General features: G+C 41.1%; 1 protein-coding gene across 1 annotated transcript in view; it reads left to right on the forward strand.

Moving 5' to 3' along the window:
- Positions 1-5,601: 5,601 nt before the first annotated feature.
- The window catches only part of LOC104947532 (dedicator of cytokinesis protein 9-like), a 50,868-nt gene continuing 39,889 nt past the window's right edge, over positions 5,602-16,580 (forward strand). The window contains exons 1-2 of the mRNA XM_010773579.1: positions 5,602-5,990; positions 14,722-14,838. Of these exons, the coding sequence (XP_010771881.1) occupies positions 5,823-5,990; positions 14,722-14,838 (285 nt within the window). The 5' untranslated portion in view covers positions 5,602-5,822. The remainder of the gene's footprint in view (positions 5,991-14,721; positions 14,839-16,580) is intronic.

Below are 16,580 nucleotides of genomic sequence, written 5' to 3' on the forward strand. Positions count from 1 at the left end.
TCTTATTGCAACATATACTTATTCTGCTCCTGGTCGACCTACCACAACAAAGAAAAGGAAGCGGTACCCCTCAGGAAAATGGGTAATTTTCTTCTCCTGGGATAAATAAACCATCCCAAAATACCAAGTAAAGAGGAAAAGGATGTGGCCCCTATTTGGTTTGTAACATTTTAAGAGGGACAGGATAACCTGATGTCAACTCCAGGTCAAAGAAATACTTACATTTAATGTGTGCGGTAGCTATCCTATTCAGTCCACTCTGTTGTGTGTTGAGTTACGTGAGAAGTATTCTGGGATTGTAATGTAAACTTGGCATGTAAAATGTGAAGCATTTGGCTTATTGAAATTCCAGGCCTATCTTTGTAGCCCACCCACATGTGTAACTATACCCTTCTGTCAAACAAACTATTGAGAAACTTAGAGACAGCACGCTTCTCAAAAAGCTCTCTGGTGCTTTGTGCTCCTTCAATAAAATGTTTACTTCTTTCCATCTCTGTTGTTGAACTTTGGAGGAGGTCAGCATTGTTCTGACAAAATATCCATAAAACTCTCTTGTGTTAAGGACTTTTTATTGACATTAGTCAGAGAGATGCGGCTCTTGTTATGGGAGCGTACACACACACACACACACACACACACACACACACACACACACACACACACACACACACACACACACACACACACACACACACACACACATCAGCAGGAAACAGCCACTTCCTTTTTGGAGTCCCCAGAGATTTCCAGCTGGGAGCCGTGCCGGTTTTATCTGCCCTGCACTGTTGGACATGTGGGTGATGTCACTGTGGTGCCCCACATTGTGGTTTCTCTCTGGACACACACACACACACACACACACACACACACACACACACACTCTCACACTCACACTCACACTCACACTCACACTCACACTCACACTGCAGAGCTCCACAGCAGACCCTGGGCATGGAAACATGGCCAGCTGCGGACTTGACCTTACTCCTGGGGATTCTCCTCAGATGAGATGCCAGCTCCTCTTAAACTCCCCTCTCCTCCTCCGAGCCACGCAGGGACCGTTCTGTCTTTATTGTGCGATTGTCCACTCCTTAGTGTGAAAGGGGAAACTCAAGCTGACCCTCTCTGTCCACATGTGCTGGCTTTGATCTTGTCTGTGCAGCTACACCCACCACTTGCTGCTAACAGCTTGAAAATGCTCTGTTAGTTCAAGTGGTGTTATTTGGGGGTTACTGTGGGCCAGTGATGGTGTCCATATGCAGCAGATAGGCTGTTTTTTTTATTAGCTAATGCTTTGAAAGTATAATTGATATTGTACATTTTGTATAATACTGTATATGGTTTTGCATTTTAATTATTGTTGTCAAGTACCTTGGCTATTTGAGGGAAGTAAATACATTCTATCAGCTGAATCTTTTGAACAATTGGTATATTTGTATTATTTTATTAAACAAAAAATATATTTGTTTAGAGAATATTAGGCAGTTTTAAAAGAATATATTCATTTTAACAATCGAATGTTTTGCGAAAATATTATGTAATAAGTGATAAGGGTGATTTGATTTGAAGTGTTGAAGGTTTAAAATGTGCAATAATGACTCTGATTGGCTGTTACCAATATTCAAGTAATGAAATAATAAGTAATACCTTAAATTATATATTGAGGAAGATCATGTTTTACTTAATATGACATATTTTTGAATGTTTAATTTGAAGCTGTAAACTATAAGAAATTCCTACTGTCAAACACATTGTGGGGATCATATTGAACACTAAGCCAGGAAGTGTAGCACTCTGTGGAGTGAAGCCTTAATCAGCAGCAGTAATCCATGCAGCTCCTCACAGCAGTGGTTCAGCCCCGCTCTTATCTCCTCAGCAGTTGCAGATTCTTGCAGAGCTTCCCCATCCCACAGAGGAGCTTCACACTTGACCAACCACAGAAAGACTCACTCTTTGCCACAGTTCACTTGACCCCCCTACCATCCTCACTGTAGCCTTGTCCGGAGCTCCGGCTCAACATTTAGTATGGCTGACAAAGTCCGACTGTGTTCTGACAGAGGCTACAGAACCACTTCATCTGTCAGCTACAGACATGCACAGTATACAGTAGATGTGCTCAAGCTGCACAGGGGCACTGCAATGGATACATGGTCAGGCAGTAACATAAACCGTATTATATTGATTCAACTGAGTCACAGCCAACTAGAGATGTGAAACTGTTAAACGATATTTGTACTTTCCTAGAAGCATTTGTTTTGAAGGCATTTGCTGCAGACAGCGTTTCTTGACACAAGGGTAGACAAAACTGCTTCGCCTAATGACTCAGCATCCTCTCTCTTACCTTAATAATTCATATCCAGTAGAGTATGCTTGTTGCAGAATACAGCAAAACTTTATGGTGTCATTCTTTTCACTAGATAGTTTAACATGTAGACAGAAAACATGGTAGTGACAGGGCTGGATTCAAACCTAAGACCTGGTAGTTACATACTGTAGTTGATCCTACAACACACTCCATAATGTTTCATAGTTCATTTTAAGTCACAACCACCCCACGCTCACTTAGCTTCCTGATTAGATGAAGCACAGGTCTTTTCGAAATGCAAATAACCAGCTGTCACGCCTCATGGGCGTTCCTCTAACAAGTCAATTTAATTTATAGCTGAATTATGTCGGAGGGCTTTACTTCTACTGGGGTGTGAGGGGAAATATGTATTGGCACAACATGTTTTTGGATTTGTAAGAATTGGGCCTTGAACAGCTGGTTTCAACTGTTATTCCTGCAATATATGTCTTATATTAGGATACATGCATACAACAAAACAGATGTGTCTGAGTGATGAGGGCCTAGGGAGTAGGTGCATATCATATAAAAGCCACATCGTGGGTTTGATTCCAGCGGACCTTTGTTTATGTAAGGTATTATGAAATGGTATACAACACCCTTCCAGCAGTTATTATCAGAAGCACTTTGCATTGTTACAGTCATGTTTCTACAAGTTTAAGAAGACTCCCTGTCCTTAGAGCTAAATATTTATGATCCCCAGCAGCTGTGACAATTGAAACAATGTCTGTGTGCAGTTGTGCATAACTGATCTCTTTTTCTAGGTCCTGTTTAAATTACCTACTTAGTAATTACTGGCAGCAGTTTCACAGCTTGTTATTGCAAACCTAACAATTTATTCTGAATTAGAAAAGGATGGTTCCTTCTTGATAATGCAACATAACGTTAAAAGATTAATCAAACTTTCCTCATGACATTGATTTTTGGCACGTGCATATTATTCCAACTAAGTATAATGTACGCATTTTGGGTTAGCAATCTGCACTCAATGTACAAATAAGAAAGAGTTTCTGTTCGCCTGAAACAGGGGATTTATGACTTTGCAGTTTTACCGGTTCTTGCATGATTGCCTCTTGTTATTTTATTGAGAGTAAGCCCAAAATCCCTTTGATCCGAGGTGCGGGAAAAGGGATAAACCAAAAAGGATATACATTTCCAAACGGATCAATGATGCATAATGCAAGTCTTGTCCCTTCCTCTCTCAGTATCTCTCTACATTTCTCTCTCTTTCTGGATCCCCTCATATACTCAGCTGCTTTTCTCAGTTCATTTCATCATACACTCGAATGTAGTTCAGTGTGTCAAGCACTACTGAAATATTAACACAGGCTGAAATGCAGGCAGGCAGTTACGGCTTAGTGCACCATCATGAATTTAGGGATCTTTACTTTTTCTTTACCTGTGTTAACGTTTTTAAGGGTGTGCTTGTGTCAGCACCTTTTAATGGAACCTGTTAAAAGGTGAATGTTTTTCACCTTTAAAAGGAAGTTTCTGGATAGATGCCTGCATGTGTTTGTTTCCAAGCGTAATGGAGGCTGTGGTGGACTTTGCTGCGTTTCAGTAAATACAGCATGTGCGTGCCCCTCTGACATGCAGGATTATGTTTATCAATACCCATTGAGTTCATAAGGGGTTTTTGAGTGTGCGACTTGCAGCTGCAGGAAGGGAAGAAGCAGAGATAAATAAACCAAGATGAACACTGCCCTGTTTCCTTGTCTTCCCCCCCTCGTCCTCCTTATCAGAGGGTGAAGCACGGGCAACGACAGCAGGGTGACAACATGGGTCTGACAAATGTCTTTTCCGAAATCTACTTATTTGGATTTAGATTGCAAGAATAGGAATAATTCCCATTTCTAAGTAAAATGGAAATCACTATATGTGTTAAAAGGCTTCAGCACATTAAAGAATCTGCCAGTAGAACAATGAAAAGCAAATATTTTCTGAGCTGAAGAACCCCAAGTATCTCTGATCCAGTGTTTAAATGTTGGGGGAGGGAGGCTTGCATCACATTTAACAGGATTAATCTTCTTGCTGGAGGAGAAGTGAATGCAAATCATTTTGATTGGCTCTTTTGGCAGAGGCTTATCTTCAGGTTCAGTAAAAGAGATTCGAGATAATTGATTCATTGGGTTTTCTAAATATTTTTCTCCAAAAACTGAAGTTTGAACTCCATATATCACACAGGTGAATGCATATGTCTTTTTGTAATAAGGACAATATGGAACTGAGTGTTTTTCAGATGCCCTTCAGAAAGACAAACTAAAGAGACAGGAAAGTGTTTCTCCAGCCCGTTTCCAAGATTGAATCTTTTTTCAATATACTCGCTGTCTTCCTGCTTTCATCTTTTGCCCTCCTCATTGAAGTCCAGAGACATTTAAATCAAATGCCAGGCTAGCGAATGAATCCTTCCCTGGCCTTTTAAAAGCCCTTGTATGATCACATTTTGTCGTTCCACTCACAATATATCTCTGTTCTTGGCAGAGCGGCCAGCTTGTGATCAAGCAGCAGCTAATCTTTTTCTGGAAAAAAACAAAAACTCCCTATTTGATGTCTTGGCCTAAAAGGTTTAAATCCTCCCATGTCCTTGGTATGTTTTGTAAACACAGATTTCTTTGAGGCTCCCCACTCGGGTCACAGGGTTTCCAACAGATTGAATATTACTGCAGTAAATAGCTGATGTTTTAATACAAAATGTTATGCAGCAGTTGATGCACAAATGAATAAATGTTGTTGTACTCCAACATATAGTAGGGTGCTTACTTTACTACTGCATATCATATGCCACCATTCAATGTGATTCATCATACATTTGTTCTGCCAGTGGCTCTAGTTTGTCAGCTGAACTAAATAAGCATTCAGCCATATTGCTGTTTGCCTGACCATGGAATCAGACTCCCTCTGGATATAAGACTCTGTTTTTCTAACCTATTTATCCCACAATTATCCATCCGCCTCCCAAAAGGAATCTCAATTTGTGGAGTAAAACATTGAAGGGATTGATTCATTTAATGTCTATTCAATTTTACATTATGTAAATGTGGATATGAAAGAATGAAGATAGGGAGAATTTAGATAGTACATAATAGTAAGCGAGATGCGAGGCTCAGCATTGGTTGGAGCTGCAGCAGAGCTCACACAGCATCCTTCATCCCCCATCCCTCGCTCTCTGCTCTACCTCTCTCTCTCTCTCTCTCTCTCTCACTCACTCACTGTATCTCGTCCGCTGACTGAGGTATTCCTGCGAGCTCAGACTGGGGCAGCTAAGAATTACAGTGAGACTGAATAAACTCATCCTCCAGCTGTGCTCCTTGGCTCTCTTTTCTGGATCATTTTTGCCCGGATGCCAGTGCACTCTCCCCGGGTCGGGAGCTGTGGATTTGCAGGTCAGAGTCAGAGATCATGGACAAGGGAGGAGCAGGGGGCGAGCGAGGAAACTGGGTCACTCACTCCTGACTGATGCCTGTTTGGACCTGGAGGAATGGGGTGCACCACCAGCGCGGTGGTGTTTGATGGGCTGCGCACAGTGTTAGAGAGGAACTGTAGCGACTACATCTGTAAGGGAGGGGAGCCCATCGGGCCGTCTGAGGCTGAGAGGGCGCTGAGCCGGAGAGAGTCCAGAGCTTTCCCAACACCCAGAGTACTCAAGGTGTGTGTGTGTGTGTGTGTGTGTGTGTGTGTGTGTGTGTGTGTGTGTGTGTGTGTGTGTGTGTGTGTGTGTGTGTGTGTGTGTGTGTTTTGTGCTTGTTATCACACAACTAACTGTTTTATTTGAAGATGTTGTCCGCTTCGACTCATCTGACAACATTTTATTTTAGTTTGTGGGCACCTCTATAGGGTCCAAATCTTATTTTGTGACACTGACTTCAGCAGCAGCATTAAACACGGTCCGGTACAGGATGTCCTTCCTCATCACGATTTGCATATTTTTAATCCATTAGGTTATAAAAGGATATACACCCTAATGTCTATCCTTTCAATCCTTCTGATTGCAGCAGGTAATTATTTGGGGGGAATTTAAAACCGGATTATGGGGTTGGAGGCCAGGCACACACTCACTTTCACACACACTCAGAGACAAAGCTGTGTGTGGGAAAGTGATCTGTACTCTCTATGCATGGATATAAGTAATTAAATGACCTGTTAGGGCTTTTAACACTGCTCTGTTATTTCACTCGCTGATTGCAACAGCTCTGCCTTTTCCTTCCTTGTGGAAACTCGCATCTCGTTCTCCCTCAGGAAGGGATCTGCCTCCACAAATTAAAGTCACTGGTTTGAGATAATGCATGGATGTGTATGCTGTTCTATTTCGACAGTGTTGTTTTTCTCTCATGCTCTTGAGAAAGCTATCAATTAGACCTCTCAGCGTTAATGTATCGTCATTCTTTGCTTTCACAAAAGTTCAGTTTCCTTCCTTTATTTCTATGCAATGTTTGAATGCTGTAACTGAAGCGCTGAATCGTCTGCCAGTTTTATCAGAGGGATGGTTTTTTTGGGAAAGAAAGGGAAAGCTGTGACGTCAGCTTGGTCACACATAAAAGCGTTTTTTATCCGATTATGTTTGGGGAGTAATTCTTCTAACTTGGACCTATGATTGTTTTCCTTTCAATGAACCCTGCCTAATGAGTCGATTGTGCTTTGTTTATAAGTTCTTCATTTTGGGGAGTTTACCAGGTCTGCATCTCATCAACCAGAAACCACTCACATATTTTATCCATTTAATTAGTTGAATTTCTTGACTAATGCTCTCCTTTCTTTCTTGACTAAGATGCGTCATACTCTTGGTCTAAACATGTGTGTTTAATATGACATTGTGAAATCGTTGTCCTCTTCACATAAAATGGAGGATATTACTTATTTATGTATATAAATACATTCGAAAATAAATAAATATGAGTTTTTTTACAATATTCAATTAAAAAAGGTTAAACTTTATCAGCAGTTAAATAACATATATATTTTTTTAATGTTTACATTTATTCAGTTTATGTATTAATGTGTATGTATGTCAATTAAGAAGTTGGCCTCACTAATGAGCGTCATTTCAATACAGAAATATCCAATTGTAAAGAATGGTTTTACTATTTGCTTGTTTTTGTCTATTTATAGAGGATCAACTCTTAATACATTTTTAAGACCCATCGAAAATAGCAGACTTAATGTTTATTTAGATATAAGAGAATTACGATATAGATCAACTTTAGTTTTAATGCTTATATCGTAATTCTCTTATCTCAAAATAAATATTTAGTCTGCTATTTTTGATCGGTCTTAAAAAGTATTAAAAGTTGAAAATGAAGGCTATTAAAAATTATGAAATGGCATTTTCCAAGGTATTACATTTTGTAGCTTGTTTTCAATAAGTATATAAATTCTCCAAAGAGGTTGTATTCTACAGTGTGCCTGAATGTAATCATTGCGTAGGTGTGTAGTGTGATTCTGTGTAGTTTATTTATGGCATCCCGTTGGATTTGACGTCATCTGAACAGGACATCGCACGCTCACTGCTTGATAGCGCGCGAAGGTCCGTTTACGCCGGTTGTTAAACAACATCGTTATGGGGAAATGCTAGTTTGCGTCCAAATGGTTGGAAGATAAGGAGGAAGGACAATCAATACTGTATAGAGTAAATGTGAGGTAAAGTGTGTCGCCAATGTAACCGGTTAAAACTCAAAGTGGCGATGAGGTCTTAAAATGTATGGAAAGGGTTTCAAAAAAGGTCTTAAAAGGTATTACATTTGACTTCAGCATTCCTGCACATACCCTGTTAAAGATGTAACATTTGACAGAGACCAAGCATTACATTCAAACCGTGCTCACATTATTGATGACATTGACAACCAATTACATCAATACAGCTCGTATGCATTAGCTTAATGGATTAACGGTAAAACAACCTTTGATTGGCGACAGGGATGTTTTTCTTGGTGATTGATTGCATCCTTCTTTTGAGACGTTTCAGCCACCCTGATGTTGTTCTCAGGATTTGTGTGTGTGTGTGTGTGTGTGTGTGTGTGTGTGTGTGTGTGTGTGTGTGTGTGTGTGTGTGTGTGTGTGTGTGTGTGTGTGTGTGTGTGTGTGTGTGTGTGTGTGTGTGTCCTGCTGACTGATACACTGGCCCATTATCTCTAGCACTCAGGCTCATACTTAAAATAAATTCTGGCAACAGCAGTTAGATGTTTTGCACACAGCAGCATTATTAATATTCAATACTTTTTGTTACATTTAAGGCGTGCACTGATCAAAACTGCCCTAAATTCTCGTCTCTACCTGTATTTAGCTTTAGGTATTACAACAACATATATATAGTATATTGTACAGTATTGTCTCCATACATTGTTGTGTGAGACGACTGTCTTTGCCTCATGATTACATCCTGTTGTTTCTGATGCCATTGTATCCCACGTCCTACAGCAGTAACGTTATTAACAGAGGGTGTAGACACGCTACAGTGTCATTATTACCTCCATGTTAAAATCTCATTCTCAGCTCACAGTCCAGGCCTCTCTCGGGGATGGACTGAAAACAGGCTTCAGGATGGTGGGTCCTGGTGGTGTTGTATTGGGGCGGCGAGGGGTGGGCCGTGTTTTTGTTGCATTCCAGGTTACACCCTGTTTTGTTTTGGCTCATGCTGGGATGGCCTGGAGATTGAATCAAGCCTGTGTTATGTAATCAAGAGGCCCGGCCATAGTCATGTCCAAGCTGAGCATTACAACATGATTGATGGAGAAGAAAATACAAATGTGAAAGAGTTGCAGAACAATAACGACAAACAAATGAAACTGCAATGAGAACAAGAAACCACCTCAATCCAGACAACTATAATACTATGCACTAAGTATTGTAATGTACATACAACAGCAGTATAGTTCAAATGTTTGGGTAAATGTCTTCCTAGGGACACATTGTATAGCATTACTTCAGGCGTGGTAATGTTAAAGGAGCTTTATTACACTCTGACTGGTCAACAACACTGTAATTAAAAACAAATGTTACTATATGTACATGTATAAAGAAAGATTGATTACATTTGATTATTGTGCAAGATGATGTTGCATGGGAATTCAAATAAAGCCACTATTGCTCTTAGTGTTGACATAATTAAAACATCACAGTCTTGTATAGCGTTATAGGGCAATGCCAAAACCAGAAGAATAATATAATTAAAAATGACATTCTGCCCAGTTACAGACCTCAGTTGTGTTTCATCCCTCTGTACTGAGTCATCAAAGAAACAATCTATTTGTGTCCGATAGTTACTTCCAATTCATTACAACACATGGCATACTTAACCTTTTTTAGCAAAAAAACACTTTTTCTAAAACGTCCTGTCCATCTGCTTTTGGCCATTGGAAAACTTTGTTGCTCAACACAAGTGTTTGTTCTGCCACTAAAAGGCTCAGTGGGCCCTCCTGCTCAGCCAAATCGCCCCAAAGAAACACATTTGAAATGGTTTCCATGGATAAAATCTGCATGACATTACAAGGTCGGAATTTAATTTAAGAACTGTGCCACGGCAACCATGTGTACACCTCTATACCAGGGCTGCGGAGTAAAAGGGGAAGTGTCTGAAGATAGTTATCTCTTTTCTCACTGCAGATATGAGATATCTGGGAGAGGAAGCCGTCTTTGTTTAAACTCAAAGATCAAAGTCAAACAATTAGTTCTCTATGGACAATTACATTAAAGGAAATGTCCAACAATGTAAGTGAGTTATCATCACAAACTCACAGTCAAATGAGTCACTGACGTTTTCACGGCTGGCTCTGACTGCAGCTGAGATTGTAACCGTTAGTAACCAGAGAGATTGTGTTTAGGTCGAGCTTCTGTCTCGCTGCTTGTTGATGCAACTGCTTGAGGGGAATTCCAGCACGACGCAGCCCAGTCGACCCACAGAGGAGTGGGCCCGACCTGCAGATTCCTCAGAGGGCCACAGCAGGGGAGGATGTTGTCTTTTCACGCCTGTATCTAAGCCTAAGGCCGGGGGGGGGGGGCAGGTCAGCTGCTCCCCTCTCATAGTCACATGACCCTATGGGCCCCACACAGGGATTGGTATTGGGGTGCACCATGATGCCCTCAAGGTTTCACAGACAGACGTAGAGATCATATCAGTGCTGTCTGGCACATCAAAAAGAACATTTGGATGACAGCATCAGAAAATATGAATATAAAGTGAGCTGCCCTCTGTCACTGATCCACATCTATGCTGGTTGTCTGTGTGTGTTTTAGAGATATAAGCTTATCCTCCACATCAGGTGCAAGCAGGCTCCGTAGGGTGAGTTACACATGATTATCTTCCTGTGCATGTGGGCTCACCAAGCGTCAGAGTGAGTCAAGGTACACTTCCTGTCTCAGATACCTGTGTGCTGTAAATCACTTTTTTTATAATGTACATATCACTGTTGAAATTACATTTTTCTAAAGTAAAATGAATCACAAGCAGGTGCTTTCCAGAAAGAAAAATGGTAAAAAAAAAAAGGATTATATTTGGGATTTTAATGAGCTACATTTCATTGGATGTTTATCCTAACCAAAATTCCACTTTGGATGCTCACTGCAGACGATGCAGTGCACTCCCACCCCTCCTCAAACCACAATTCTTTGGACAGTTTCATATTTGTAAAACACATTCTTGTTTACCATATCACACTCTGTTTTTATGTAAGGGTTGAAGACAGTTTTCCCTCAAATGGCCAGAAGCAACTTTACATTCTGCCCAATCAAAGTCTGCAGGAACAGGAGTAGACATTTTATTGTTCAATGCAAATGCAATTCGGTGGACTATCCATTGAGCTACATTAAGATTGCAGGCTACACTGATAATGACTAACTTGATATATACAGCAGCGTTGCTTCAGATTGAGTTTAATGATTTGCTCTTCAGTCTTTAGCAGTTAATGCGGGTCAAGATTTGTCCATGTTGTCTCTAAAGCGCCTGCTCCAATCGGATGAGCCTGGCAGCTTATATGTGATGTTTACAGGAGAAATCACTTCTAAATCGCTGCAGCCGATTCTTCACTTGGTGCCCTCACACTGTATGTAGACGCTTGGGCGGTTTCTTTGAATGTAACACGAAGTGCCCCATTGTTGTCCCATTCTCTCCCAGCTTGTTCTCCTTTATGAAACTCAAGCCAGCTCTTATTACAGCTGTCCCACACAAGGCGTGGACAGTCCCTGACCACACTGTAATACTTGAGGAATGCATATCTTTTGTTTGCCTTTTGTCAACCCTGTGTCACTGCAGGTGGATAGTGTGGGGTCAGATATCTTTGTATGTGTGTGTGTGTGAGGGTTTTTAACTCCCCCAGGCAGCACAGCTGAGTGTAGGAGGGGCCATGTCCTCCGTCTGTGTGTGAGTCCACTGCTTTCAGTCAGACAGAGCAGTCTGAGAAGGGAGGGTGTGTGAGTCTGTGAGGAGAAATGCAAACTTGATCGCTAGGATTTTCTCCATCGGATATGCTGGCTGCTCACTTCTCTTTGGGATCTAGCTCGGAGATATCTTACCACAGCTGTTGACAATGCAAGGAAGGGCTAATAAATCTCCAAAGAAGGAGTTGGTCATTGAGAGTCCGCAGCAGTACACAAGCTTGGCATCAGCTGAGACTGAGGTAGACTCGGTGCCACAGGTGGTGGTAAGTCATTGAAAGACTTTTCATTTAAAAAAACATGTGAGACCTTTTTGATTTATTTAAAAAAGCTTGTTATGATCTGTAAGGACATTGTTTAGAGTGCATCGCTCCAAAGGTTAACCACAGTCATAAAGTCCCAAAACAGGTGTCATGTGAACGTCTGCTTCAAATCTCTTTCATTTGCACTCACTATCAGAAAGTGGAACTTTAGCAACAGCATAGAGGAATGTTGAACTTTACCAACACCTGGAGGCAACCAGCTTCCTCAAGTTTATTTTTTAAGATAACCTTGGCTTGTAAAACATCTTTATTTGGATCAAAAGTCAACTCTGACAACAGTGTTGACTTCCTCCCCTGTGAACAAGGTGTCCCAGTGTTAAATCTGCAGGGCCATGTGAAGAAGACAGTAGCAACAAGATTGAATGTATCAGTGAGTGGAGAGGCACTACACAGCACCATTGTTCATGGAAGTGAGGGTGCAGTGATGGGAGGAGTGGTGCTGCAGCTAAACAGCTGCTGGATCACTGTAGAGAGATGACTTCAGAAGTTTCTATTTTATAGGCTTTCCAAACACGACTGTCTGTTCACTTAACCCTACAGATGTGAAACATACAGCTTGCATTGTTCTGGACTTATTTTACCATTAACTGTGTTCAAAATAGTTTATGGTGTATTATAAAGACACTAGAAACAGGACTATTGTCAGTTTCAGAGACATGGACTCAACAAGTGTTCTTAATAAGCCTATTCTGAGGTATGACAATGATACAACAAAAGTGTTTCACAAGGGTCATCATGTTGGTTTTGTGGGAATGACAGAGCAGTTGCTTACATGGCACTGTATGTTTGTTAATTCTCTTGCTCAGTGCTGAGTGTACTGTGTGGTTGACCACCTTCACTGACCACTGACAATGTGGGAGAGCCCAGAGGGGTTTGGAGTGAAACAATAGTCAGCAACAACAGCGTGAGGTCAGGAATCCATCACTGGTGAGAAAAGGGCACTATCTCTATAATGGGGTCAAATATCTTAGAAGCTACTTTGAATATCAGAATCCCTTTTTAATTGCTGTTTTCTCTCTCGTGACTCTCCCTTTGTCTTTGTTTGATGGTGTTGAACGTCCCGAAGCTGTACATTATCAACTCCTTTCACTTCTGACCTTAACTCCCTCTTACTTTCAGAAGATGTTGGTTAATTCCCCGTACTTGCCATAGTCAAGGTTTTTTTTCACCTAGTAAATAACGACAAAGCTTCTGTATGTGCCTGGGTTTTTTTAAGGGTTCCCTGTCTGATACAGGCTGGTGTTTGTAGAAAGATTTTACGCAATTTAGGTCAATTCAAGCGAGAAACAGACACACATCTTATCTCTCAGACATCTTTAAATCCTTCCTGACGTACCTGTCCTGCCTGGAAACAGATATGCATCAGACCTTTACTTAATCCCTTCAATGGAAGAGAGAGAATACAGTTTGTTGATGTGTGATTGTATTTATTTGTAACTCTATTTGTGTTACGTTCAGTTTAAGCTGTGAATGACGGTTGACTGATAATGTCCCAGCATGCTTTAGCTGGTAGACTTAGTGGCACCATCCCTGCTCTGATATCCCCTCCGTGTCCTTGAAACCAGTCGTACCTCCTCTGTCCTCAATGTGAGCTGTTATTAACAAAGTTGCTAGCAACATGTATTCAAGCAGGTCAATATCCATGACTCTCCCTCTGAGATCATGCTAGTATTATCAGTTCCAGATGTGGAGGCAACATGTGGGCTGAGCCGTCGCTCAGCTCTGAAATCGGCCGATACGTCACTGTTCATTTTGCACTCGGCTGTTTCTCGGGACGTAAGATTTATCCTCCCGTCCTGCTAAAGGTGTTGACAGCTGACTTTCCATCTAATGGCTACTGTAACTGTGTGTAAGCTCTATCAATCCTCAGCTTTAGTGGGTCGATACTTTAACATTATGCAGACACTCACGTAATGTACCATAAATCCATAATCACCTCTTAATAACCACATCTGCTCCTGAGAGTCGGCTTTAAAACAACATTTACAAACTAAGGGATTCTCATCAAGTAGGATGAAAGTAAAAGAGGATGTTGGAGGTTTGTTTGTTTGTTTAACGATGTGAAGCATAATTGTGTTTCATATGGTGCATGTAATTGAAGTGGAGTGTGATTGTTTCCTTGGCATATATGTCATGCGTGTTCGCTCTCACGGAGGGATAAGCTCATCAAGACCTTCCCACTGCTGAGGCAGATGCATTTACTCTTAGCAGATGGAGCCCTGATAGACTTATGGAATATGACATATATAGCATGTGTTAGTAAAGCCCAATGTGGGAGCAGCTGGCTATCAAACTCAATGTACAGTAGAAGCCGGTCAATGCACAACTCTAACTATTAGCTCTACTCCTTTGCACAACTATATGCTTAATTTCTATTATTTTTACTTTCATTTCTTTTTTTATCATCTACTTGGTTATAAATAAAATGTCATTGCACATTTCCCCTTTTTTCAATTTGATTTATATTCTTATTTCTTGTTGTTTGGCACTTTGAGCTTAAGTTTTGGGGGGGATTTATCTGCCATATGTTTTGTTGAACTGCAACGTGCCCAGTTTTTTGTTGCATGTCATCCTTCTCTTCCCTCATTTCCTGTCATCTCTCTCCTCGATCCAGTTAATAAAATAGCCACATTTCCTCCTATGTCTTTGCATACATGAAAAGTAACCGAGTACTTTCTCTGTGTTCTCCAGGTGAAGCCAAAGGTGATCGAGCCGCTGGAATATGAAAATGTGTTGGTGCAGAGGAAGACACAGATCCTCAGTGATGTCCTCCGGGACATGCTACAGTTCCCCCTGGAGGACTTTGAGGTGAGTTTCACACCCGTTTCATTCAGGAAATCTGGCTGTGTGTATCGTTGCTGGGATTATATTGCTGAGGAGTATGATTTTAACGATGGAAGTGAGGTATAGTTAGTAGTTGTGTTTAGTATAGGGACTGGTCACTGCCAGAGTTAGGGCTTTGATTTCCAGTGTGTCTACTCATGCTGTGAATAGTGGGGCGTTTTTGGTGGAAACTATCGAATAAATAACGGGAGAGAAAAGTCAAAGCCTAATTGCTTATACTGTAAGTGATTAAAGAGTAATTTTTTAGAAGATGCTCTTTTTATTGTTGCTTCTCTAACATCATTTTTAACCCACCCACTTGCGTGTTTTGTTTGTTTTATGTGTTTGCGTCTTTCCCGTTGGCCCAGGCGTGGCCGGCGCTGTGAGTGCAGGGTGGGGTTGTTCACAGAGGTTTTATTTTTGTTTACATCCTTCCACGTTGTAGCGAGAGAGAGGGGTCAGGGGCCATCTGTTTAATTGGCTCATTCTGTCGCCAATGTTGTGACAAAGCGAGTGTTATCTCCAGCCACATTGTACAGGACGTACGCTCCCCCCACACTTTCCACGGTGAGGATGGAAAATCTAAAATGGAAATCTGGCCCAGTGCTGGTTCTTCAGGAAATGAAACCTGATCGAAATTGTTTTTTTACCAACAGCAGCAGCGAGATGCGCAGGAACCAAATCTGAACCCTGCAGCTCTGTCTCACGATCCAGTTGAAATGTTCTTTTATTGTTATTGCTGAATGACCACATAAGACAGTACAAAGTACAAAGCAGTAATGCTTTTACTGTTTACAGGAACACATTTTACAAAACGTTCTAAAGTGCCATGATGGTCATGTGGAAGGAGAAGTTGCATTTTGATTTGAAGTGAAAGCCACTGAGGACATAAAGACATTTTCTAAAAATCTTCCACCACAGCTGTAGTGGGAGTCAAATGCTCGGATAGAGTAGACAAAAAGTTTCAAAATGTTCACGCAAAAGGCTTTTCTTTCCAGGAAGTCAGAAGGATATGCATCTTATTTGATACCGTCATACTCGGGATCTCTGAAGTGCCCTTGAGTTAATAACCAAACGGAAACACATTGTATGATAATGTTAGTTTCTTAGTTGCTAGTTTATAATGAAAGGAAAATAAACTATATTAATGCACACTTTATCAGTAACAGTAATTTCCCCTGTACATATCTGATCTAAAAAACACTTTCTGACCCAGATCACCAAAGCTATCTTAATAGTTAAATGTGTAACAGGGATTTAAGTTACTGTACTGCTGATAATGGCTGTTTGCTTCTGTTTAAAGCTATTGGTTGTTACAGATCATAAAGGTCTGGCAGCTGTGTGCTCGGTGAAGGCATGGCAGCCTTGACTTTGTCCTCTCTTGTGTCATGCTCCTCCAGCCTGCTGCTATGAGCATAACATAGTAGCTTTACACACAAACAGTGCGTTGTCAGGGACTGACAGGTGATTCTGACCGAGAGAATAAAACACCACAATCACAGTGATTGAACTAAACATCTGTTTTGACCCCCACGGACTCAAGCAAGGTTTCAATCAGCTTCTGTGTCGAGGCCTTTTCGATGTTAGCTGATTTTAGTGCGAGGAGACAGGCAGTGTGGAGTCATGTAGAAAACTCAAATGCATAGAGACAGTAGAAAGTATACATGTGTTACTTGGGGATGAATGAATACCAAAACAGGCATAAATAGCTCCTCTGACTGTGTTGT

The sequence above is a fragment of the Notothenia coriiceps genome, unplaced genomic scaffold (genome assembly GCF_000735185.1).
Source record: "Notothenia coriiceps isolate Sejong01 unplaced genomic scaffold, NC01 NC01_scaffold00012620, whole genome shotgun sequence".
NCBI lineage: Eukaryota > Metazoa > Chordata > Actinopteri > Perciformes > Nototheniidae > Notothenia > Notothenia coriiceps.